Source organism: Brachypodium distachyon, chromosome 2 (assembly GCF_000005505.3).
Source record: "Brachypodium distachyon strain Bd21 chromosome 2, Brachypodium_distachyon_v3.0, whole genome shotgun sequence".
NCBI classification, from domain to species: Eukaryota; Viridiplantae; Streptophyta; class Magnoliopsida; order Poales; family Poaceae; genus Brachypodium; species Brachypodium distachyon.
The window spans coordinates 12,924,938-12,948,190 of record NC_016132.3 but is presented as its reverse complement, the minus strand read 5'-3'; the positions used below and the strand labels follow the sequence as shown (position 1 = coordinate 12,948,190).

The following is a 23,253-nucleotide window of genomic DNA, read 5'->3' as shown; positions in this document are numbered from 1 at the left end:
GAGGTTGACATTCCTGGCCGTGCTCGATTGCACCATCGATGGTGCATGCGGCATTTTTGTGCCAACTTCTTTATAGCATGTAGGAACAAGGAACTGACAGACCTTCTTCAAGAATCTTGCAAGGCTTACTCCGATCGGCGTTTCACAAACTTGATAAACACATTGCTCGCTTCACGGACCTTAGCGCAGGGGGGCATGAATTCCTGATTAGGCACCTCGGTGATAGGTTGAAGTGGGCACGCGCTTTTGATGAAGGGGGTCGCAGGTACGGTCAAATGACAAGTAACATGGCGGAATGCTTCAATAATGTGCTGAAGGGGGTCCGTGCATTGCCCGTTACGGCAATTGCTCAATACACTTTCGATAAGCTGATGAGTACTTTCTGAAATGTTCAGACGAAAACGCCAAGCAGATTCTAGGTACGTGGAAGAAGCGTAATAGGCCTTACGAATACCCACCTAAGGTTGATCATTGGTTGACATATCAGTCACGGAAGGCGCACACTTTAAAGCTTGTATGCTTTGACAACGATCAAATGATTTACCAAGTAAACGAGCCTGGAGGCAGCACAAGCGATGGTGTGCAACATGGAGGCAGGAGTTTCGAGGTCTCGTTAAATCTGAGTGCTCGTGCATGAGACCATCGTTGCTGCATCTCGCGTGCTCACATTTGCGGGCGGCGGCACGACTTAGAAATGTGAATGTTAACAATCCGCTGACCGTGAGGGAGTCCGAGTACTCGATCGAGACAACGAGGAAGACAAGGGATCCTAGATTTCACTCGTACTTTGACCAATCGCGGTGGCTTGAGTATCATGGAATTCAGATGTGGCCCGATCTAGAGTTGAAGGTGGTTTCACAGGGTAGACGGAAAACCAAGCATCTTAGGGGTGACATGGAAGGATGGGGTGGTGGCGGCCGCCGAGAAATGGGCAACAATATATTCGAGGAGCCTTCTGAAAGATCAAGGTGTGGAGATTGCAACGTGGAGGGACACAACACTAGAGGTTGCAGCAGCCAGGAATCTAGAAAAAGATCAAAGGGGAATGCGGCAAGCATAAGCCAACATGGTGGCAAACAACAAGGTAGTGCCCAGCAAGCTCCAAGCCAACAAGGGGTTAGCCAAAAAGAAAGTACACGAGATGGTTCTAGCCAACCATAGTTTTGAAAAATGGACCGGACCGGCGGTCCAACCGGAATAAACCGGAACCGCAGCCCTCCGCGGTCTGTTTAGCGCATTGGACCGGACGGCCAAGCGGACCGGACAAAACCGGGCGGTTTGGCTCGAACCGCCCGGTTCACTTGCCATTCCAAAAAAACACCGTTTTTTAGGGTTTTCTCCTCTCGGCTCTCCTCAATTCCTCATTCAGACTCTGCCCCCGTCTCCCTCCCTCGTCCCGCCGCCAGGCCGCCCGCCGGGAAGCCCCTGCGCCGCCTGCCCTCCAGGCTCCAGATTCCCGCGCCCGCGCCCGCGCCTCTCCGGCTCTCCGCCACACGCGTTGCCCGGATCTCCTCTCCGTCACCAGTGACCAGCGCCGCCCCGCCTCTCCGCCAGCAGCAGGGAGCCAGAGACGCCCGACGGCCCGAGGCTCGACTCCGGCCAGTCCATCAAGGTATGGAGTTCTCAATTTCTCCCTCCTCCTTGGTTCTCCCTCGGTCCCTCCTCCTTCTCTGTTCTTCAAGACTTCATGTTCTCTGTTCTTGTACTACAGTGGTTCATGGATTCGTCCGAGACGCCCGTGACTGATGGCACCTTGGCAGCGGTAGAGACACAAGCATCTCAAAGACTGCGAGCGAAAACTGATCCGGCATGGGGGCACGCCCAGGAAGTTGAAGTTGTTGTTGAGGGAACAAAGAAGAAGTGGATCCGCTGCATGTACTGCAACGAGTTGTTCAAAGGTGATGGTATTCATTGATTGAAGCTTCATTTGGCTGGAGAAAAGGGTAATGTGAAGCAATGGAGGATTTTGCAGGGAGGAAGAGGAAGGCCGATGAAGATGCAGCCCGTGTTAGAGCCAGTATTGAAGGGGCTGAAGATTCAACTCAAGTAGTTGCTGCTGCTCAACGATCCACTCGAGCGAAAAAAGGCAAAGCTGTTGCTGCCTCAAGCATGTCAACAACAAACCGTGCAGCAGACCGATTCTTTTTATCTAGAGGCCAACCAGGTGATCAACAAACAATGAAGAGTGTGCTATAATCTCAAGAAGCATTAGACAGAGTTGATCTCATTATCAGCAAATGGTTTATTGATGCATCTATTCCTTTCAATGCAACTACTTCTAGATACTATCAACCTATGATCAACGCAATTGCTGGTGTTGGTATTGGTTATAAAGGGCCAAGTATGTGGAGAATGCGCGGCCCTTTGCTAGCAAAGAATGTTGAAGAAACAAAGAAGTTTGCGGAGAGCTACCGCAAAGCATGGAAGGAGAGTGGCTGCAGTATTATGGCTGATGGTTGGACTGATAAAAATTTGCAAAAGCTTGCTATTCGAGTCTTAAGCCAAACTTGTAGTGCTTCGGGCTGTGAAAGAAATTGGAGTTTGTTTGAGCATATACATTCCAAAAAGAGAAATAGACTTGAGCATCAAAGGATGAATGATATTGCTTATGTTCAATGCAATTCGAGGCTTCAACAAAAGTAATTTTACTAGTACTTTCTGTTTATTTGTTCTCGTTTATTTGCTGTTTTTAATGGCTGCAACCTTCCCTCTCCCTCCATGCCATGTGTTACCCAAATCTCTACAAGAAACTATGACCCTATTTGTTTGGAGGACATTGGCAAGTTTGCCGAAGATTGGATTTTTGAAGATGGTCCTAAGTGCTAAATGGGGAAGAAATTGGTGTATACCGGAAAAATTTGAAATCAGATGACACAAAGATACGCAATTCCATGGCCATGAATGGTAATGTTTCTCTTCTAGCTAAACTTCTCATTTCTGATTTTTTTTCTCTATTGGTTCTGATTTTTAGCACATAGAAATGTGTAGATGAGGCTCAATGGATTGATGAAGACTATGACATTGATGCTTCTCAAGAAACTGATGAAGCAAACATGCCAGCAGCTGACGAAGACCAAAGTGGTGGAGTCCAAGATCAAGATATTGGAGATGGACGTGATGAGGATGAAGATCATGTTGGGAATGTGACAGATTGAACCTACCAATTCCAATATCGCCGAGTTTGTTGCTTTGTTTCATGAAGTCTCAGTTTGTTGCTTTGTTTAATGCAGTCTCAGTTTAATTATTCAGCTATTGGCCTATGTGCCTGATTGTTTGTTGCTTGCTGTCATTGTGTGAGACATTGAGTGCTTGCTGTTGCTGAGACATTGAGACATTGCTTGCTTGCTTGCTGTCATTGTTTGAGAGTTGAGACTTGAGAGTTTGAGAATATGTGGTTGGATATGTGCCTGTTTTCTTTTACTAAAATTTATTGTCAGCACTGTTATTCATATTGTCATGAGAGAGACTGCTGTTTTTCTATTTTTTTTGCAGTATTTAATTAAATATATATTATTTTATATCTTAAAAAACCGGACCGGTCCAACCGGTGAACCGGCAGTTCGACCGAAAAAACTGGAATCGACAGCCTCGTCGGTTCGTGGTCCGGTCCGGTTTTTCAAAACTAGGTAGCCAACAAGGTCCTAGCCAACAAGGAAGTACACGAGATGGTTCTAGCCAACAAGGAAGTACCTGAGGGAGAGGTCACCAACGAGGTACTCGTAGCCAACAAAGAGGGACACGAGGGAGACATACATTTCAAGCTCCAGGCGTCAACCGGGGTGGTGGTATGATTGGATACCTATCAGGACCATTTCCGTAAGAATTTTTTTATTCCACTACATATTTGTTTCCGCAAGAATTTTTTTATTCCACTATATATTTGTTTCCGTAAGAATTTCTTTATTCCACTACATATTTGTTTCCGTAACATACATTATGATGCTACGTTACCAAAACTAACATATACGTTGCACATTTTGTAGGTATGGCCGGTACTCAACCTCCGAAGGCGCCACCTAAGTGGGACGATGAAGAGGAGGGGGACAAGGGTGAGAGGCCAGGGTGGCGGAAGGCAGCTGAGATGAAGGTGAAAGAGCAGGAAGCAAGGGAGAGGGAGATGGAAAGAATTATGAAGCACAATCAGGAAGTTCAAGAGAATTCTCGAATGAGATTTGAGGCGCACATGTACAGTTGGAACTGGGAAATTTGGTTGAAGCAACAAGCTAAGCTTAGGAAGAAAGAACAAGTAAGGAAATTAATTGAGTCATGGGAAAGGTCAGAGAAAGAAGCCGCCAAGAAGAGGGAGAGGGAGGAGAAGGAATGGAAGGAGAAGCTGGTTCGTGAGGCTAGTCGCGCAACGGCACTCGAGGAGGAAGCTGAGCTGAAGGAGAGGAAGAGGAAGGGAAAGGGTCCTTGTTCGACCCAATACACTCTTGTTTAGCAGTTTAGTTCAGCAATGCCGTGTGATGACCTTCATGTGAACATTACTTTAATGTCGAGAACTACGTATTAGAATTTGTAATCTGTATTGAACTATGAGTTGTGATGCCCCATTTGATTCAGGACATTTTAGATTCCAAGTGTGAACATTTTAATTGTGGTCCATGTTATTTATATCATGCTGTTGCACTCAAACAGCAGCACATTGTTGGAATTTTTTGTAAGTGGTCATTTAACGCCTAATGGTAGGGCGCTATACATATTAATTCCAGATAACAGAAGGTTCCAGTAGCGTTTTGGTGGCCGAAATTTCTCGAAGTCAGAGCATAATGCCTTGTCATCAGGCGCTACACTTAACAGGTTAGCGCCTGATGTTGAGGCGCTATACATATTAATTCCAGATAACAGAAGGTTCCAGTAGCGTTTCGGTGGCCGAAATTTCTCTACGTCAGAGCATAACGCCTTGTCACCAGGCGCTACACCTACCGGGTTAGCGCCTGGTGTTGAGACGCTATACATATTAATTCCAACATAACAGATAAAATGAGCTCTTCAGTTCAGTTCTGGACACCAAATAGATACACTACAGGATCAAAAATGTGCCATACATCAACAGAAAAAGTGATTCTTGCATTGCACCAGAGCACACCAAATAGATACACAACTAGCACCAGAGCAACAAATAGAGTTATAACGGTTCAACTAGCATCAGAGCACACCAAATAGAGTTCGCAAAACAGACATAGTTCACAAAACAGAGCATTTACGAGAAGCATTGCAGTTATCTAAAAACACATCTACTTCCTAGACCCTCTCCCTCTCTTCGTAGCCAACTTCTTCCTCCGTCGGGGTGGTTCCGCGTCCTGATCATCTTCATGTACCTCTTCCTCTTCCTCTCTTTCTTCCTCTTCTTCGGAGATGCCCCTCATCCGTCTCCTTGTACATGAGCTGAAATTAGCTTCCTCTGCCGCTTCCTCATCTTCACTGTCGGAATGAACGACCACCTTCTTGTTTTTCGTCAAATAATCCGATGGTGTAAATCTGTGGGGTCCCTTTCCCTTGTTTCCACGCTGCTGCTTAGGGATTGAACGTTGATAATCAGCTAAGGTGGTGTCGTCTTCCACATCTGGTCCTTCCTACATTCGATTACCCGTAAGACAAATGCGTCAAACCTTGTCATGGATTTAACATGACATGACAATTGCATTAATGTAAGCACAATTCAAACCTCATTGGACAAGTCATCTTGAAGATCTTCATCAGCATCGGTGGGTGAAGACGAACTAGACAGTGCTGACGATGACATCTCGGGGTCACGGCAACCTCCTATTCAGGTTGGCTAACCGCCGTAGCCTATTGCCTTGCCACTGTATTGTTCAGAAATGAAAAATTGATTTGTCGGTTCACATATATGCAAATACAAGACATCCAAGCACGCACCTTCATAAACTTCCTTAGTGTACTCTTCCCCTTTTTCCCGTGAGGAGTTTCATCGAGAACTATCTCGGTTCTGTCGGCGTCCTTCCTGATCTCATCACGCTGAAATGAGGAAAACAATGTGTAACAATAGAATATTCAAAAAGCACAAAAGACTGGAGAAGCATAACACCGTTACCACAAAGTGCAAGACATTAGCATATGATGTTTGCCTCCCATCCTTTACAAGCCTGTTGTACTCCGCGTTTGATGCCTCATCGAATAGGTTGTCATCTTCCAAAATTTCATGGTTGTAGGCGGGCCGGCAAATCTCTGCTCTGGTGTTCTCAAGATACCAACGCAGGTAGTTGTTAAATGCCTCAGGATTTGCCACCCGTTGGGGGGTTCCTTCACCATTCTCCATCTTGGCCAAGCACCTTTTGAACTTGTCCACATGCACCCTATGTTCCTTAGGCCAATTTTGTTTGCTCTTCTGTTTTTTCCTATCAAGCCTACAAATATTTGGAAGGCACCATATTATTGCGGCAAAAAGGTAACACCGCAAAGCTTAATGGGAACAACAAAAACTTACTCGTGAAGCTGTATGTTCGTGTCCTTCCACTTTGGCGGATTGGTCTGCAACAACCCAAACTGTTGCATCACATGATGTGGTTGATGAAGTTCAACCGCCCACATGCATATCAGTGGACATCGCATCAACCACAGATGTCTTTCTTCCAAGCACTTCGGGTTTAGCTCATAATCGAATGGGACACCGAAATCGTCCCCACTACCATATGGCTGCCATTCCACCTTAAACATATCACAAGCATCGCAATGTTCGGTTACCATAGAGCAATGAAATCATAATAATTTTCTGCAATAACAATATTTACCTGCTCAGGGGTTAAAGTGTCGAACTCGTTCGTGTACTGCTTGTACAGAAGTTTAGTGTCGTTCCAGTTATCTCTCGTACGGTCCCACTTGTAAGCCCAAGTGGGTCTCCGCAGCGGGTCTTCGTGATCGTCCCAATCGTTGAATGCCAACGTTTCCGGTCGTCCAACGGGGAAGCGTTCCCAGCTCCAAACAGACAGTAGAAGCAATGGACCACCTATGCTGCTGTCTGGTTTGCTCCCACGACAAGCATCGTCCAACTAAAACAAAAGGTAATCAACAAATAAATTAAGGCATGTCATCACAGGTCATTGCACATAGTAACAACAATGAAATATTAATTACCTGCCGATAAAGGTAGGCAAGTGCAGCTGTGCCCCAGCTCCAATTTTAGTCCCATACGGTCAAGGCTTTCAGCCAATGCCATTGAGCTGTCCTGCCACCCCCGTCAGCAAACAGAGTGCGTGTGATGACATACCACACGTATGCTCGTGCGTCCTGCTCAACCACTTCGATGGCAGCATCCTCAGGACACTCGGAGAAGTTCTCAACGATCCAAGTGTACGTTGCGCCCGCTGGCACTCTGTCGTTAGCGGGGTCCTCAGGGGCCTCCGGTGCCCTACGAATAAGATCCGCCATCTGCTGGCGCCATCCTGAAGAGGCCGTATTGATACATACTGGTTTCCCGCCGATGGGGAGTGCCAGGATCATGGACATGTCCTGAAAGTCACAGTCATCTCACTGGTCCGGAGGTGAAAAGTGTGGGTCTCAGGCCTCCACTGGTCGACAAGCGCGGTGATTGCACAAGCGTTCATCCAAGGTGTCGACCGGGTCACCATATGGATGAACGGAAGGAGCCATGTCCTCAAGATGAACGGTGTGTACCGCTCATCGTAAGACATGGCGCCTGAGGAGGCACCGTGAGACCTAAGTTTGAGGGATCCAAGATCCTACAAAACAAGTACAAAAGCCATTAAAGTTACGATCGTCTCACTTACACGTTTGGAACAAAACAATGACAAAAAGAAGCAACATGTAAATGCTCATTACCATTTGTTCATCCCGTACCAAATGCCCACGGTGAGCCATGTCGTAGTGATCCATTAGGAGCGCCATCCTACATGTTCCAATTAAGACATATTAACAAACGAAATGACACCCGTACTCCGAACTATAGCAACAAAGCAAGCCTTTTCTACAAATCCATCTTATGAATTGAAGACAACCATCGAATGAACAAACCAAACCAGTCATGCCTAAGAAATAGTTATAACAATTAACACAAAATAATTGATTATAACAGCCATCCCACATGCATGGAAAAGAGCATACTTTCTGAGGTCTTGTTATCCCCAACAATACAACTTCGTATAACATATCAAGGTATTTGAGCAATAAGTTTTTTCTTCATACAAAACTAGCAACTACCAGCCGGCCACATTCCAAAAAAACCTAGCTTTGTTTTCAAAAATATTGGCATTATGACATTGCATGCAACAGTAGCAAAGTGAAGAGAGAATAGGTTGCTTAGTACCATTAAAGTGAGGCTGCAGCTGGGAGTCTGGGAATGCATAAAACAATAGATCAAACTAATTTAAAGTTTCCCTTCCATTGGCCTTTGCATAAGTTTCTCATTCCTATGTCGACAATGATTTTTGTGTAGTAAATTAAGGGTCAGGCTGGCATCTCTAATAGAAAAAACAAGAAACAGGGTACAGCAATGTCAGCATCAAATACTATTATGTCCTCAAAACAGATGGACAAAAATTGGGTAGGACGATAAAGTTGACCCATCTTGAATTCAACTAACTATGTTCTTCTAGACAGTACACACATGGCAAGGTGGTAACTACTGGTCAAAATCGGAACATTTCTTTTCCAGAATTAGAGTCATGTTCTTACGGGAGAGGAAAAGGGCCGGATAGAACCTCGAACTCTAAATGTACAGCTAATCAGCGGACAAAATGCGGACCAAACTGAGAGAATCAGGGGAGAATACTTGGGGGGAGCAAATGCGAACGGAATCCACGGAGAAATCGACGAATCAGGGGAGAGATTTGCAGGGGAGGAACCGCTGCCGCCGCTGTGTTCTTACGGGAGAGGAAAAGGGCCGAACCCTTCTGTGCGTGAGCCTCTGGCCCGAGCGGTTCGGCCGCTTTAGGGTACGGGGGTATAGCGCCCGGTGACAAGACGCTAAAGTACTCGTATAACGTCCGTGGACGAGGCGCTATAGTGGCTTGCCGTGGGTCTCCGGCATCGCCACGCTGGCACAAGTTTAACGCCCGATCACAAGGCGTTATAGTGTAAGGCTAACGCCTAGTATGCGGGCGCTACATGGAAGGGTCAGGCTTATGAAATAGTTTCGCCAGGAGTTCATATTTCAAATTTCTTTGGGTCTTGGGTCAATTTTGTCGAAATTCACCCCTCCCCACCACCGGACCACTCTCTCTATTTCCTCCTGTTTGTAGGCGGCGGCGGAGGCGGACAAACCCTAACCCAAGGAAGAAGAATTTCTCATGCTTTCACCTTTCGATTCTTTCCCCTTGGCGATCGAGCAAAGTGTGGAGAATTCGTGACGGACTCCTCCTAATTATTTGCTGGCGACGATCGATGGCTCTTCGGAACGCGGCGAGGAGGCTTGGTGGGTCTGTGCTCCAGCGAACGCAGGTGGCGGTCGCCTCACCTGCTGTTCCCGAGGGGTAACGCGGTCTCTTCTCGCCGAGGCTCTACAGTACCGAGGTCCAAAATTTCCCATCTTTTTTTCCCGGCTAGTTATTTTCTCTACGTGCCATGGAATCAAGGATCGATCTAGCTGCAATCCAACTCTTTCCGTTTGTGTTAATTTGATCGACTTATTAGGTCTGTTCTATTGGAAACAAGATCGACATTTTTTACCCAAAGTAGCAGTTTTGAGCAGCCTGGCAACCTTTCCTGGTTGATTTACTAAACAAATCTCGGTTGGATGCCTTGTACAAGCAGCAACACCTCGTATGTTTAATTTGCTGCTGCAGTTTTCATATGATGAACCGTGCGTCAACCCTTTTCCTTGCGTCAACCGAAACATGGCAGAAATCTTTCCTAGCTAGCTACTCAAAATATCCATGTATGCATCATTCTGTGGGATGGCAATTTTCTTTGTGTATTCATACAGCAAGTTACTGAGAAAACTTTTAAACTGAGCGAAATCCAGCAGAAGAAAGAGGAGCTTCCGTAATAGTCGGTTGATGAACCATCTTTCTGTTCAAATCACGCCAAGGCCAGATGACCCTGAATGGTCGGTACAATTATGTTAATGCTCTCTAGCTGTTAATTTCTTCCTTAGTTAGTGTCCTCTTTGACATGAATTGCTATAATCCCATCTGTAGGCTAGGGATCCGGATAGGGAGATGGCTGAACGCTGCGGTGGAGATGACTGGGGTTTCTACACTTGTCATGGCATTGTATGGTCATTGGCTCGTCCGGTCTGAGAGAAGGTATTGTAAAGATGGGAAGGAAGCTCTGGGTGTGAAGAACAAGCAAGACTGCAAGAGGGTTGAAGATAACGACTTATTTGGTGAAGAAGCAAAGATGGCACATACCGATTAACTTGTTTTCCACCACTATATTATCATAAGTCGAGTAGTGTTTATGATATGTACCGGCACTTAAGCATGATACTACCTCCGTTCCTTAATTCTTGTCGAAATATTACATGTATCTAGACAGTTTTTAGTAATAGATACATTCATTTTTTAGCAAATTTGAGACAAGAATTATGAAACGGAGTGAATATCTATTACCCTATAATTCTTGTCTCAAATTTGACAAAAACGGATGTATCTATTTCTAAAAAATGTCAGACACATGCCGTTCCGCGGAGCAGTATTTACTTGCCGTCACTCCGCCGACGTATACTCCATAGAACTCCTGAACTCCTCCCCCTGTGGATCCAGGTACGATTGATTATTTCTTCCGCGGCCATATATTAGCAGAGCCTCCCCTCTTTCGTACCACAAACTTACTTTTATCACACGCATACAGCAGGGGCAACAAGGATCCGATCCAAGAAATTCATTGGGCGAAACTCGATCAATCCATGGCGGCGGCGGCTCTCCGGCAACTTGGGCTCTCCGGCAACTTGGCCGCACTGCACTCCGGCCAACGGCAATGCTCTACCAATTCCAACCCCAAGCCAGACTTAATTTTCAGCAGCATCAGACCTAGGGTTCGTTACCTTTACCAACTTCCTTTGGTCGATTTCTCTCCGCGCGCATCATTCGTTCCTAATTGTTCGTTTAAATTTCACAAAACCACACTTTTTAAGGCAGCTCTATCGCGGAGCCACACTTAACGAAATACCGCTCGCAAAACCACATTTTTTGAACCAAATTGTCTCGTTAAGTCCGAAACGGCTTATGTTGCTGGTTTTGCTCGAGTCCGGACAGGTGAGATCGGTCGCCACGTCAGACCAAACCGGACCCGTTAGCCCGTCACCCCCGGCCCGTTCTCCTTCGCGTAGTCTAATTCCCCACCTCCATGACGAACTCCACCTTGAGATCAGGCAGGGACGGTGGAGCGGCCGCCGTGGCCTGGCCGAGCTCGGAGGCCCGGATGCTGGCGAGGTCGGGTTGGGTCCATCCCCAATCAATCCATTGTGCGGCAGCAGGGATTTGGCTCTCTTGCCGGCGGCAATGAGCTGCATGCTGTCGAGGGCGCCGGTCGGCAGGGTCGTCTTCCCGATGGGCCTTCTAATGGGCGCGCTGGAGAGGTGGGTCTGTCGGGCCGTGAAGCCGCCGCTATTGAACAGAACCCCTAACTATATATGTAAGCAAAATTCTCATTATCAGATGATTATTAGGTAATTAAAATATTTGGTAAATCATTTTTGTGCCTCCTAGGATTGCACCATGCACAATAAAAAAGAAGGCGTGGCTCAGTATGAACAAATCCTGATGAAGGAAGAGGAGCTGTACGACCTCATGTCTGACTTCCATAGCAAGTTCAGGATTACCGGGAGCAGAGGCTGGCGGAATAGTGAGCTTCTGCACAGCCTTTCTGCACAAGTTGAGCCTAGACATGATGATTCTCACTGGTAAATAAACAGATTTTCTCGTCTTCTCTTTCTGTTTTCAGATTTTCAATACGATCATCATCTGAACCCAACCCCCCCCCCCCCCCCCCCACCCCCCCTGCAGGCGCCTGAATCGAAGATGTCAAAGCTACCGTCGTTTTTTCACGATTCTGGGGGCGATTTATTTCCTCAAGGTGTTTCCTATGGGCTTGGGTTGGCTGATGGGATACCCTGAACCAACTGATTTACCCTTGGCCTGGTTCAAGAAGTCAAATCAATGAAGTCAACATCTCTTGTCTGGCAGTTGCAAAAAATAAAAAAAAATCATATCGTGTCGGTCGACTAGCTTTCCAGCTGCAAGCAGGATGTGTTTCGCAAAACTAGCTAGAAATTAATGCTTATCTGTGCTGGCATGCACTTAATTTGAGCATGTATGAAGGTCATTAGTACTGCTCTTATATATATGATCCTTGGTCGCTTCGTCAGACCTAGTCATGATCGATCTGGTTGTGAGTGAGTTAAGTTAGCAGAGTTGGTTTATTTTAATTTGGTGTCTTCCTCTTGTGTTATGCTAGGTGATATTATGTCTTCGTGTGCTTGCTTGCTGGTATAACAATTGTATGGCATGTTACAAATATTGATCATCTGTTTATGTTTTTCTGACCATCGCCTTGTGTTATATAGATGCAATTCCTCTGGGAATTGCTGTTTAGATGTCAGTACACAATGAGGACAAAAACAGTCGTAATGCTTTCTCATCAACTGATCATATCTAGTTCAGAACAAACGTTGCATTTGGTTGTTTTTCGCACTGCCAATTCCCCTGTTGCTAATTGCTGCCACTGAACCATCTCCCGCTTACTGAAATTTGCTTACTTAAACAAATAAGAGAGTAGCGTTTAGGCAATTTGGTTGGTTTCAACACATATACTCGCTCTACCTGGATCCAGCAAGATATAGTACTGTAGCAAAATTGGTTTGTCAGGCAGGCTTACCTTGTGTCATTTGGAAACCTTAACACTCTGTTGAAACCTTGTGTCATAGTCTAGTGCTATATCTTGCTGGAATCAAAGGTTTGAGGGAAGCGGGCCTCAATCTCTGTGGGGGAGTATCAAAGGTCTCAGATGAAGTTTGGCTTTATCATAGTCTATTACGATCTTCCTTTTGCTGTACTGGCTTTTGGTTTTTGTTGCTGTAAGACTTGACGCTCTCCTTCCAAAACAGAATGCCCACTTTGCTGCGTGTTGGAGAAAGAAAGAAAGAAAAAAGCGTCTTGGTTTGCTTTAGTTCGACCGCGAATTAAGGTATGTTATGGAAGGGTTGAGGCAGGATAATGCAAGATACATCGATCAGGCAACAACAAGTACAGCCGGCGATTTAATCTACGAGCCAAGAGCCGCATCCCAATCTGAAGAAAATGCAGAACAAGGAAAAAAAACATCTGTAAGAATTTGGGCCGCCACTCGATGGGCCGGCTGTTGAAATGACGTGAATAGAGGTATAAAAAGTTAAAGTGACATTTTTCCAAGTCAAGTTTTTTAATGTCATATCTCCAAGTCAAATTTTTGTAATGTCATATCTCCATAGATCCAATTAACCCTTTTATAAAAACCAGCTGCTTTTTTGTTTTTCCGGTTTGGTATCGGGCACAGTCAGGTTCAAATTGGAACCGGCGGTCCGGTTTTCAAAACCATGGAGTAACAAGTTGTGGACTTTGTAGTCATAGATCACACAGCCATACAGCGGCTGCGCTTCAAACTTGTTGCATGCTCTGCGTTCATGACTCTTAAGCCTGTAAGATCACCAGGTGATCGACGTTCGTTGCGGTCACACGGCACGAGATAATCCACGGACAACGTGGAACAAGCAGAAAAGTTGCAGCAAAGGCAGGGCTCAATTAGGCTACGCTTTTCACAAAGATAGTTTAAGCATACACCTCCTGGGGGCGGTAGTGCTGACAATGAGCAAAACAAGCTGTTTGATCAAGTACTAGCTAGCGCAGAAGATGGAGACGATTAAAATACATTAAAAAACCGCGGTGTGAATTCTGCCAATAAGGCTTAGCCAAAGTTGCAGATGGGCTAGTTTAAAAAATCTCACCAAATAGTAATTCTACAAATTATCATGACAAGGGAAAATTAATTAAATTATCTAAAGTACAACAAAATTAGAACCAACACCTAGTAGCATATAACTGAAATCATGCCTGGTGGATTCACATTCGCGTCCTTTGCCTGCTATTCCTGTCTTCATCTTGTTCCACCTGTCCCATACACAAGCGAGAAATAAACGATACTGAAACAGGAATTGAGCTAATTCAAAATTAGCTTCAGGATATATCTTCAGCGATGACATTTTATATACTCAGGAGAAATGTCTTCCGTGATGACATTTTTTACTATTTTTTTCCTTGCAATATATGTGTAAAGAATAGAATCAAGATACATAACATTCAAGGATTTTTGCAAGGAAAATAGAATGATATTATTCTCGCATTCCCAACTCGTATACTTTTACATGTAACTGTGGCAAAAGGTTTTAAATATCGAATGCATGTATACTTATGTGCCTTGGATGGAGTACCAATTTTCCACTAGCAACTTATTGGATCTTACTAACATCAATATGTAACAAAACAAAAAGATGTGCTTGATTTTATCCATGCTTTCAAGTCACACAATTTATCATGACATCATGGAAAAGTATTCATATCAAAGTGATTGATTTACCTCGGTGATAACCTTGGTAGACTTCCTCCCGATCTTCGATCTCGAATTAGAGCTTGATCCCTTGGGCTTTTTTGTTACTGGCTCATCTAAACCGTCACCATCTTCATCGCCTGCAAACATTACATTGGTAGCATGTTAGTAGGGAAAGACAAATCAGAATGGAGTTTTCAAGGTCCATAATTTATAAAATGTAAAGTTTCTTCAAATTATCTAGGTAACACAGAAAAAAGGAGAGGTGTCTACGCCAAACAGAGGATCCTGCAGGTGCTTACCATCCTCACCAAGGCCTTCAAAATCTTCCATATCTTCCATGTCTTCCATGTCACCCATCTCGATCTCATCACCTTCAACATACTCTATCTCACCTTCCTGTATTAGCAAGTGAACCAACAATACATGGGAAAGCTTGTGAGCAGTGAGAACACAATGAAGCAGCCTTAGTTCTCAATACTCAGTACTATGCTTACTTCTTCCTCCTCTTCCTCAGGAGCCAAATCAATATTTTCTATGTCAAGAATATTATCAAATTCCTTGAAGGGGTAATTATAAATGTCACCATAAACACCTTTCCTCAGGCGCTCCTTTAGTTCACTTTCAATATTCTGCATGACAGAGAGCAGATGTTAGAATATGGCAATGTATAATAGACATGTGATGAAGATTACACACAAATAACCTTTTCTAGTTGAGCAGCGGTTTCAGCTTTCTCCAATCTTCTGAGATCACGCTGAGTCTTCTTCCTGGGCACTGTCATTATCTTCTCCCTAACAGAATGGAAGAAAATGTTTAGCAACTTTTCGGAGAAGTTAACATCAGCTTGTGAGTGAACTTGGTTTACATATATAAAAGGCACACATATCATCTCACCAAGTCACAAGTGATCACTACTCAAATGATTTTTTCACTATCACAAATAGGTTTATGGTCGCCATAATATAATAAGAGTAGTATTTTGACCAAGGGAAAAAACTAATCTGAAGAAGTTGTTTGTCTTACGGAACTAAACAGCCCAAGAAGCCTGATTGGAGCAGGATTGATCAAGGAAGAAGAAGAGGAGGAGCAGGACAGAAAGAGGGCTAACTGGAACCAAGATCCTAGGGTTTCAACCCTTTGGCAGACGCAGCCAGCCCTAGTGAGATTGCCTGGAGAGAATTGAGAAGAGCAGACAGTACTGGCGGCGGCGAGGCTGGTCGATGCCAAGATTGCTGACTGCAAGGACAAATGGGAGTAGAAACAATGGCTCACGTATGGGCCCTAGGACGACATGAATGCAGCCCTAGCTAAAAGAACCTCTGAACCCCTTAAGAAGTTTAGGTTGGAGAATGGATGTTGGAAGGTAAAAATGGCTGTCGTGTGGGCCTGATGGCGTAGGACGACATGAAATCAGTCAGAGCTACCAAGAGCTGCAGTGAACCCCTTAAAGATGTTTAGGAGTGTAAATATGTGATTCAAAGTTCATGACCCTGAATGACCGATGCACGCAAGTTGAAGAACAGTGCGTGCATTTTCTCTGCAAGAAAAAACAGTTTTTTTTTTCATGTCTACCTAATTGATTGTGATCATCATTTAGCCACTTCTCGTTCTTAAATCTAGCTATATGTTTGGCAATTCCAATTATTCCACTTGACACAAAATATCTCCTCAATGAAGCCTAATCCATCGCATAGAATAACAAAGCCTAAAATACAACGAGAACTATAAGCATTCAGAAAATTAGAAAAACAATAAAGCAATGTGGAAGATCAACCTGCAGAAACCTACTATTTTATATGTTGTTTCCAAGAAAAAGTGTAGCTGCAATAGAACAATGCAAATAATACACAGGGTAAACCTTGCAACAATATCCCAGATGATGGATACCTGTAAGTTCATGACTTAACCATGTAACAACTTCAGCATTCCTAATCAGCCTTGTGGCATGATCAATGCCAAGGATTGTAAATTATGTACTGTGTTACAGTATCTAACGTACTTTTCTTTTTTACATTCTGCTGTTTTGGCAAATCATGAGAGAAAAGCAAATAGAACGACACATAGAACATGAATGAATTAGTATGCGGTCTTTCATCAATCATGTGTCACATTCAAATCAATATATCACATTTCCGCCTATCAGATCACACTCAGGACTCAGCAGCAGAACATTATTACACAATATGTTGTGCAAACCAAGAAATGTGCTTACCTCACTTTAAGTTGAAGTTTCCTCATTCTTATCCGATACTGAGTCATTTTTGTCAGGCGCTGCTTTATCTTGTGCACAAGTAGCTTGGGCCAAAACTCCTTTGATAATGAAATGAAGGCATGCATAAGACTAACTAGACTCATATTTAGATGGAATGAGAAAGACTAGTTAGAAATGCATACGAGATGCTTGTTGATGACTTCCATTGCTTTCTCATAATTCCTGGGAAGTTTGACCCTCTCCCATAATTTGTTTGGCAGATGAGCTCTTTCAGCAGTTTTCATGTATAAGTAGAAAATACCTGCATGATCAGTCAAAGGAACAAAAAAAAAACAGCATCAGCAAAAGATTCTGATGATGAGTAAGTTTAGTTCCACTTCCAAAAAGAACTAAGAGGCTAAGAGCACAAGAGAAGTTCATAACTAGGAGATAACTGGATAGATGTCTGAGCAAATAGATAAAGAAAATATTGCAACACCTTGTGGTTTCTATGCGATTTCCTCCAGGAAAAATCACATGTTCAATTTCCTTTAACAAAAATATCTTGCAGAGGTGCGAAACTGCAAACAATTTACTTGATTGTGGCTATTCCCAAGACTACTACTAGTGTCAAAAAGATAGTGCAGCATCCAGACAATTGAACCATGAAAAAACAGGACAACAAACTTCTGGACTCATCATTTACCACTCCAGCTTACTCAACCTCCAGACTTTTTGTCGTCAGCTTTCAGGAACATGGATTACTCAACGCAAGAGGCGACACCTTTACACAACCCTTTCCATGAACTCCAGCGGCGAGGGAGCTGAGATCAGGAATCAGCACACTGCCCTGCACCGGAAGGGTGGACACCATCCAGAAACAGATCATTGGCAATGCAATCTGAGGCGGGTGGGTGCAGATCTAGCATGTGGGGAAATAGGGAGGTGCTCCTGTCCAGATAATGGAAGGCAGCGCCAACAGCCATGTCACCTAAGCCATCCGCGGCCGTGTTGTGGCGTTATACAGCGGCAAGCTCCGGAGGACAGCTGCAGCTGCATCATCCTCCGCTTCATCATGCTTAACTGCGGATTATAACCAAATCTTATTTCATATTCATGATTAACAGATCTGAGCACTTGTTTTCATTTTTGTTTTGTTTTTCCCCGATCCGAAAGCATTTGTCCCTGACTTCACATGTGTGTTCAAATAATTTTGTTCATCCAATTTTCTTGGTTAGGCAATTGTTTCTGACATAACATATGGGTCACTTACGTATTTGTTCACCCAAATTTCTTAATATGTTGTGATTTGTACATATGGTACATCCAAAAAAAGGTTTAGCTTTCTACATGAACAAAACTAAGAAGCCAAAACTTCAAGATTCTTTAGTGATTTTACCAAAAAAAAATGTATTTGTGAACAAGAATGTGCTTCTCTTATCAAGGAATCTTATTTTTCATGTTCTTCATGTATGAGTGTGAGATCAGGTTCCGCATATGATGTAGAAATTAGGTAGGTATCATCTGTGTGAATGTGTTTGTTGATTTGTTCATGAATCAATTGTATTATTTAGTTTGTACATGGAATATTTTTGTCCATAGTTTGGAAGAAACTTCTCCATGTCTGCTGTGCAATTGTTGCAAAACATTTTGTAATTAAATACAAATAATTTCAATCTTTTGCATTTGATCATGAATTATTTTGCAATGGATCAGAAACAATTCTGAGTCAAATTATGATGATTCCAGTGCTCAATCCTGAGAATGAATAGGAAACTTGATAATAATTTTGAATCAGATAGGGTATGCTTATGTTGATTTTAATAAATTTCTGCTGGTTCACATCAAGGTTACTGGGATCAGTAGCATGATTCCTCTAGATAAATGCACAATAACTGATCTGGTATGATTTCGGTAAGCTCACTCGGAAAGAAAATGAAATATTTGGTTCTTGCATAAATTATTGGAAGGTATACGTGCGTATACAAGGAGCATTGGCAATCTCTATGCATTGACATGGCCTGGAAGCAGAGACCACTGGCTTGAAGGCATGGAGGAGAGGGATATAACCCTGATGCTGAAAAGTATTCAAATCAAGAACTGGCCTTGAAAAATTTATTTGGGCCTCTAATGTAACATGAACAATTCTATACCGATGGAAAAAATCAACAGATGTACCATCCAACGATCCTGCTCCCTCCGATCCATAATAAGTGTCTTGGATTTAGTATAAAATTAGTACTAAGTCCAAGACACTTGTTATGAACATTAATTGGTAGCGAGGTCTCAAGGCCCTGCTTGGAATGATGTATTTTTTGTGGGAGGGGGTTGGCATTTAGTTCAATAACAGTAACATCATAGCAAACTATAGTCTATACTCTATAGCACAAGACAATGAATTAAGGTTACCATGGCCTCAACAGGTGACCGAAAAATTCAATCAAAATCCATACTGAAAAAGAGAAGAGGAGGGAATGAATCACCATCATGGTCCCGGATGGTGGCATAGCGACTATTCGCAAGTGGACAGGAGCTCCGGTTGCAAATGCCCGTAGCGTTGTAGGGGTTTCGGCAGAAGATACCTGTCTCGATCCTGCGCAAAACAGCACCAACTTATCGTTAAGAGAGAAAACAGCACCAACTTATCGTTAGAGAGAAAACACGATGAAAGAAATTGCGACGAGGAACAAGGAGTTATTGCCGCAATACTTTGCCATGAAGCTGCAGTGGTTGTGGCGGATACAGTGCCATATCACGTCGTCGCTCATCTTGGACGCCAATTCACGGGCGGAGTCAGGAATTGGGGAAGATTATGACGGGGAGCTAAAAGGGTTCGTGGGGTGATGGGAGGTCGGGAGCGAGAGAATCCAAGGGTAGATAGATACCTACGGTGGAGGAAGACGAGGCAGCGGGATGGGGAGGGATGGCGGCGCTCTCGCGCGAGGAGGAAGACGAGCGACGGAGGAGGAGGAGGAGGAGTGGGCTAGGGCGGGTGCTCGGCACCGAGATGGGCCAAAGTATATAGGTGGCCCAGCTCGGGATAAACGGGCCTGGCCCGGTGAAAAGCCTGCCTGACACTAGTAGTTTTCCTCTTTGACACGAGTTATATATAATCTCATCTCTCTCAAGAAACAATATATATATAATCATCTGTAGGCTGGTGCTCCGATTCGATCCAATCCTCTGTATCTAAGTAGAGGTAACACCGACATATTTCTCTTAACAGGTAGCATATCCACATCAGCAACCAATCATATCAAAGATTCGCCCGCATCATTCCCACGAGCCACGATCCACGATCGTTCCGTTTCCGCTGCATTCCCGTGTTGGCCCGAGCAATCCCCCTTGCGTACCTGTGTCGTACTGACTCGCGCACCGGAACGTGCGCCCTACACAATCCCAAGAAACAAATGTCGTGCGTTCTGTTTTCTCCTCTCCCTCTCTCTTCCGTTATCAATTAGCACGACCTTGAGTAGTACTCCGTGTTAGAATGAAAATGGCCGCACTAATTAAGGAACAAATGGCCCCTCTATTAAGGAGTACCGAGTAGTAGTAGAATGAAAACCGTCGCACTGATCGAGGAACAAATGTCCTGCCGTTTCCATTCCTCCCATTTGTCCTTCTCAATTTCCACTCAATAATAATTGTCCATGATGCTATATATACACTGGCGTCTTCACTGAGCTTCACGCGTGGCGGCCTGTGCTGCAGGGTGTCACGGAGGAGGATCTTCGAGCTCCGTGGCTCTCAGCCGCATCCTGGACCTCTTCCTTTGTGCGCCGCCGCGGCGTTCCGGCCGCAAGTGCCGTATGAGAGCCGGCTGCTGAGGGAAACCTTCGGGCCGTCTGTGTTTGCCCGATGAAGCGGTGTTCGGCCTCCTCGATCGAGACACTGCTCTCTGTTGAACTGTCGTCGGTGCGATCTCCTCCTGCTACTTCGTGGCCGCCTGTGAGCCGTTGTCTTGCTGCTTCTTCGGTCCCAGCGCGCCACGTCCAACCTGCGAGGAGTCCGCGCTAGGCGCCGCCTGCGAGGAAGCAGGAGGAGGCGCCAAGGAAGTCGGTCCCGTCCATGGGTTAGCGTGAGCCAAGAAGCCCAGACCACTGGACGAGGCGGCGGGCTCAACTCCTCCAAACCCAGGCCCATTAGTATCTGGGTGAGATCTTCATATTTGTTTAGTGATGTAGACATTGTTGGCCTACTGCTCATGAAGGTGTGTGTTTTAATCCAAACTCACGAGTTATACTCTCTCTGTCCAACAAAAAATGTCTCAACTTTGACCAAATTTGAATGCATCTATGCACTAGCTCATGTCTAGATACATCCAAATTTTGATAAACTTAAGACACATTTTTGTTGGACGAAGGAAATACTATTATTACTGGCTATTGCTTCATATTTTCAGCAAACCTAGGTTTTGTAGTTTCAAGGTTAGTTTGCTATCTCAGCATCTATTTGAATTAAAGTTCAATTCTTTTCATGTAACATATATTTCCGCAGCAACGCGTGGGGCATCATCTAGTCAATAATGAAACGATGCGACCGGGCTTGCCCTTAATTCTACTTAAAAAAATGCAATCACATGGTACATTTTCGGCTTTAATTTCCTGGCACGTACGGAAGCTCTGCTGAAGATGAAACCTCTTAATTAAGCTCTGGGTGCGAAGAACAAGCGAATGACAGCAGCAAGCAAGAGGGGTTCAAGATCCATAACGTCTACAAAAGGAAAACAGATCAAAAATAGAAAAATAAATTAATAGAATCTTGATCTGAACTGAGGACAAAATCTAGTCGGCGTAGATCGATCACAAAAAGTCTGGTAGATGCAACTCACAAGAAGAAAAGAAACAGGATCGGATTGGTCCTTCCGCGATCGAGGCGAGGTAGACCATGAGGCCGTCGCGTCCCAGGTCTGAGAAGAAGCAGGAGGAGGGGAGAGCTCGAGCTCCTCGCACGGACACGCACGACGGCAAAAAAGGAAAAGAAACGTTTCGTTTTTTAATTCAGGACCGGGGTATGCGGTGGCATATTAGACGTAATTTCGGTGAATTGACGTACTAATTTTTTAATAGATACTTCCTCCATTTCATATTAAATGTCTAAATATTACATATATCTATACGCTTTTTAGTTATAGATACGTCCATATGCATGACGAAAAGGAACCTTGGAATGGTCTTAACTGAATATTTAGAAGAAAAAAAAGGAAGAAAAGGATTCCATTGAGACAGTCATGAGTTTGATTGAGTTTCCTTTACTTGACCAAACAAGTTCCAATTCTGTTATTTCAACTACACCAAACAATCTTTCAAATTGGTCAAGACTCTCCAGTTTATGGCCCCTTCTATACGGCACCAGTTGTTGTTTCATTGAATTTGCTTCATTAATAGGCTCGTGATTCGACTTTGATCGTTATGGATTGGTACCAAGATCAAGTCCTAGGCAAGCGGACCTAATTTTAACATAATAATAACACTCCATGTCGCCTTCAGGCTTGGATCCATGCCTTGCATCTTCTTCTTCTCAGAAAAGAACTCAGATCGTTCAGATTCTTTGCCAGGAGAGTCCCGGCTTTCGAGCCCTACTCATGGGAGTTGCTTTATCCATCATTGCTATTGGCATCTTGGCGTTAAACAATTCTTTTTATATAAACACTTTTTACATAGCAGAATCCTTCTCAGGTTGATTTGTGTGCCACTCGTCATTAGACAGTTAAATGTTCGGTCTAGCCCTTACCTGAGGGATCTTAACTCCTGTCCTGCCATCCATATCCGTGCCCACCTGAACCATGGGAAATAAAGTTTGTCATAAATTACTTGTACTTGAGGGATCTCTCTTTCAATGATAAAGTGAAGAAAAAGAAATGCCTTATAGAAACAATGAAACCCGCGGAATAAACCTTAGGTAATGATTGGCTTCTAGCGATGAATAAAATAGGTATGTTTCTTAACACCGCGGTCTGACTTCCTATGAGTCAAGGTACGTAATTCCAGTTCGAGACTGTTATTGAAGTCGTAAACATCCAGCGGAATAGAATCTTCAAATCATCAGGGAAGGAATATAGTGGTAGTCCCTTTGGCGCCAAGAAACAGAGGAATAGGTTTCGTTGAGATCTGCATTCCTGAATTGAGTAAAGCGCGTGTATGACCCAGAGAAGTGAAGGTGTTTGCCAGATCAGATTTGACTTGGTGCTGTCTCATCCGAAAAGTATGTTTGTTTCAATCTAATCTCAAAACACGATTGTGTTGGTCTTCAGCTGCCAATGAATATGGGTATTCCTGGCTCAAGGAGCAGAAAGTCTCTAGTTTTCTCACACGAGTAGATCATCTTGTTTCCCTAGCCAGAAAAGTCTGATTCAAGGCAGGTCCAGCTTGTGTGAATGGATTTCATTGTTTTTTTAGATTCCACGCAGGCAGGCCAGTCTCAACTCAACATAGGCATAAATTCACAACCATTTATGCGCTGGAGACGAATTTGAGACACTTAATATGGAATGGAGGAAGAAGTAGATCGGTTAATCGATGGATGAGTAAATTAGTCTTGTAAACTGAATGTGTCTCCAG

General features: G+C 44.1%; 2 protein-coding genes and 2 long non-coding RNA genes across 7 annotated transcripts; 2 read left to right on the top strand and 2 right to left on the bottom strand.

Annotated features, from left to right (window-relative positions):
• The first annotated feature begins 1,349 nt into the window (after positions 1 to 1,349).
• LOC100840723 lies at positions 1,350 to 4,605 on the top strand. Of its 4 annotated transcripts, none has more exons than XR_001405797.2 (5): positions 1,352 to 1,612; positions 1,712 to 1,898; positions 1,973 to 2,904; positions 2,989 to 3,816; positions 3,984 to 4,605. It is a non-coding gene; the product is annotated as an uncharacterized LOC100840723 (long non-coding RNA). The 4 variants fall into 4 exon arrangements; XR_730352.3 differs by having other exon boundaries at positions 1,712 to 2,639; positions 2,748 to 2,904; XR_001405798.2 differs by having other exon boundaries at positions 1,350 to 1,612; positions 1,712 to 2,904; positions 2,979 to 3,816.
• Positions 4,606 to 6,444: 1,839 nt separating this feature from the next.
• Positions 6,445 to 7,866, bottom strand: LOC112270706 (serine/threonine-protein phosphatase 7 long form homolog). Its single transcript, XM_024458739.1, has 6 exons — positions 7,801 to 7,866; positions 7,587 to 7,700; positions 7,229 to 7,470; positions 7,096 to 7,132; positions 6,753 to 7,010; positions 6,445 to 6,669 (listed from the first exon to the last, which is right to left on the bottom strand). The coding sequence occupies exons 1-6, from the start codon at positions 7,864 to 7,866 to the stop codon at positions 6,445 to 6,447; spliced, it is 942 nt and encodes a 313-aa protein (XP_024314507.1).
• A 3,350-nt stretch (positions 7,867 to 11,216) lies between these two features.
• Positions 11,217 to 12,466, top strand: LOC104582575. Its single transcript, XR_730351.3, has 3 exons — positions 11,217 to 11,553; positions 11,628 to 11,821; positions 11,925 to 12,466. It is a non-coding gene; the product is annotated as an uncharacterized LOC104582575 (long non-coding RNA).
• A 1,328-nt stretch (positions 12,467 to 13,794) lies between these two features.
• Positions 13,795 to 19,695, bottom strand: LOC100840213 (protein MAK16 homolog). The gene is made up of 9 exons (XM_003567735.4): positions 19,403 to 19,695; positions 19,177 to 19,286; positions 16,897 to 17,015; positions 16,715 to 16,812; positions 15,206 to 15,293; positions 14,997 to 15,131; positions 14,802 to 14,898; positions 14,530 to 14,639; positions 13,795 to 14,063 (listed from the first exon to the last, which is right to left on the bottom strand). Exons 1-9 carry the CDS (start codon positions 19,459 to 19,461, stop codon positions 14,016 to 14,018), a joined length of 864 nt encoding a protein of 287 aa, XP_003567783.1. The 5' UTR covers positions 19,462 to 19,695; the 3' UTR covers positions 13,795 to 14,015.
• Between the last annotated feature and the right edge of the window lie 3,558 nt (positions 19,696 to 23,253).

Excerpts from the sequence above, each read along its gene's own strand:
- LOC112270706 (XM_024458739.1), bottom strand. The coding sequence starts at position 7,866 with ATGGCGCTCCTAATGGATCACTACGACATGGCTCACCGTGGGCATTTG. Across the intron at positions 7,701-7,800 it reads TGGTACGGGATGAACAAATG|GATCTTGGATCCCTCAAACT; the intron begins GTAATGAGCATT and ends CTTGTTTTGTAG. Across the intron at positions 7,471-7,586 it reads TCCTTCCGTTCATCCATATG|GACATGTCCATGATCCTGGC; the intron begins GTGACCCGGTCG and ends TGTGACTTTCAG.
- LOC100840213 (XM_003567735.4), bottom strand. The coding sequence starts at position 19,461 with ATGAGCGACGACGTGATATGGCACTGTATCCGCCACAACCACTGCAGC. Across the intron at positions 16,813-16,896 it reads AAGTCATCAACAAGCATCTC|GAGTTTTGGCCCAAGCTACT; the intron begins GTATGCATTTCT and ends TCATTATCAAAG. Across the intron at positions 14,064-14,529 it reads CTACCAAGGTTATCACCGAG|GTGGAACAAGATGAAGACAG; the intron begins GTAAATCAATCA and ends TGTATGGGACAG.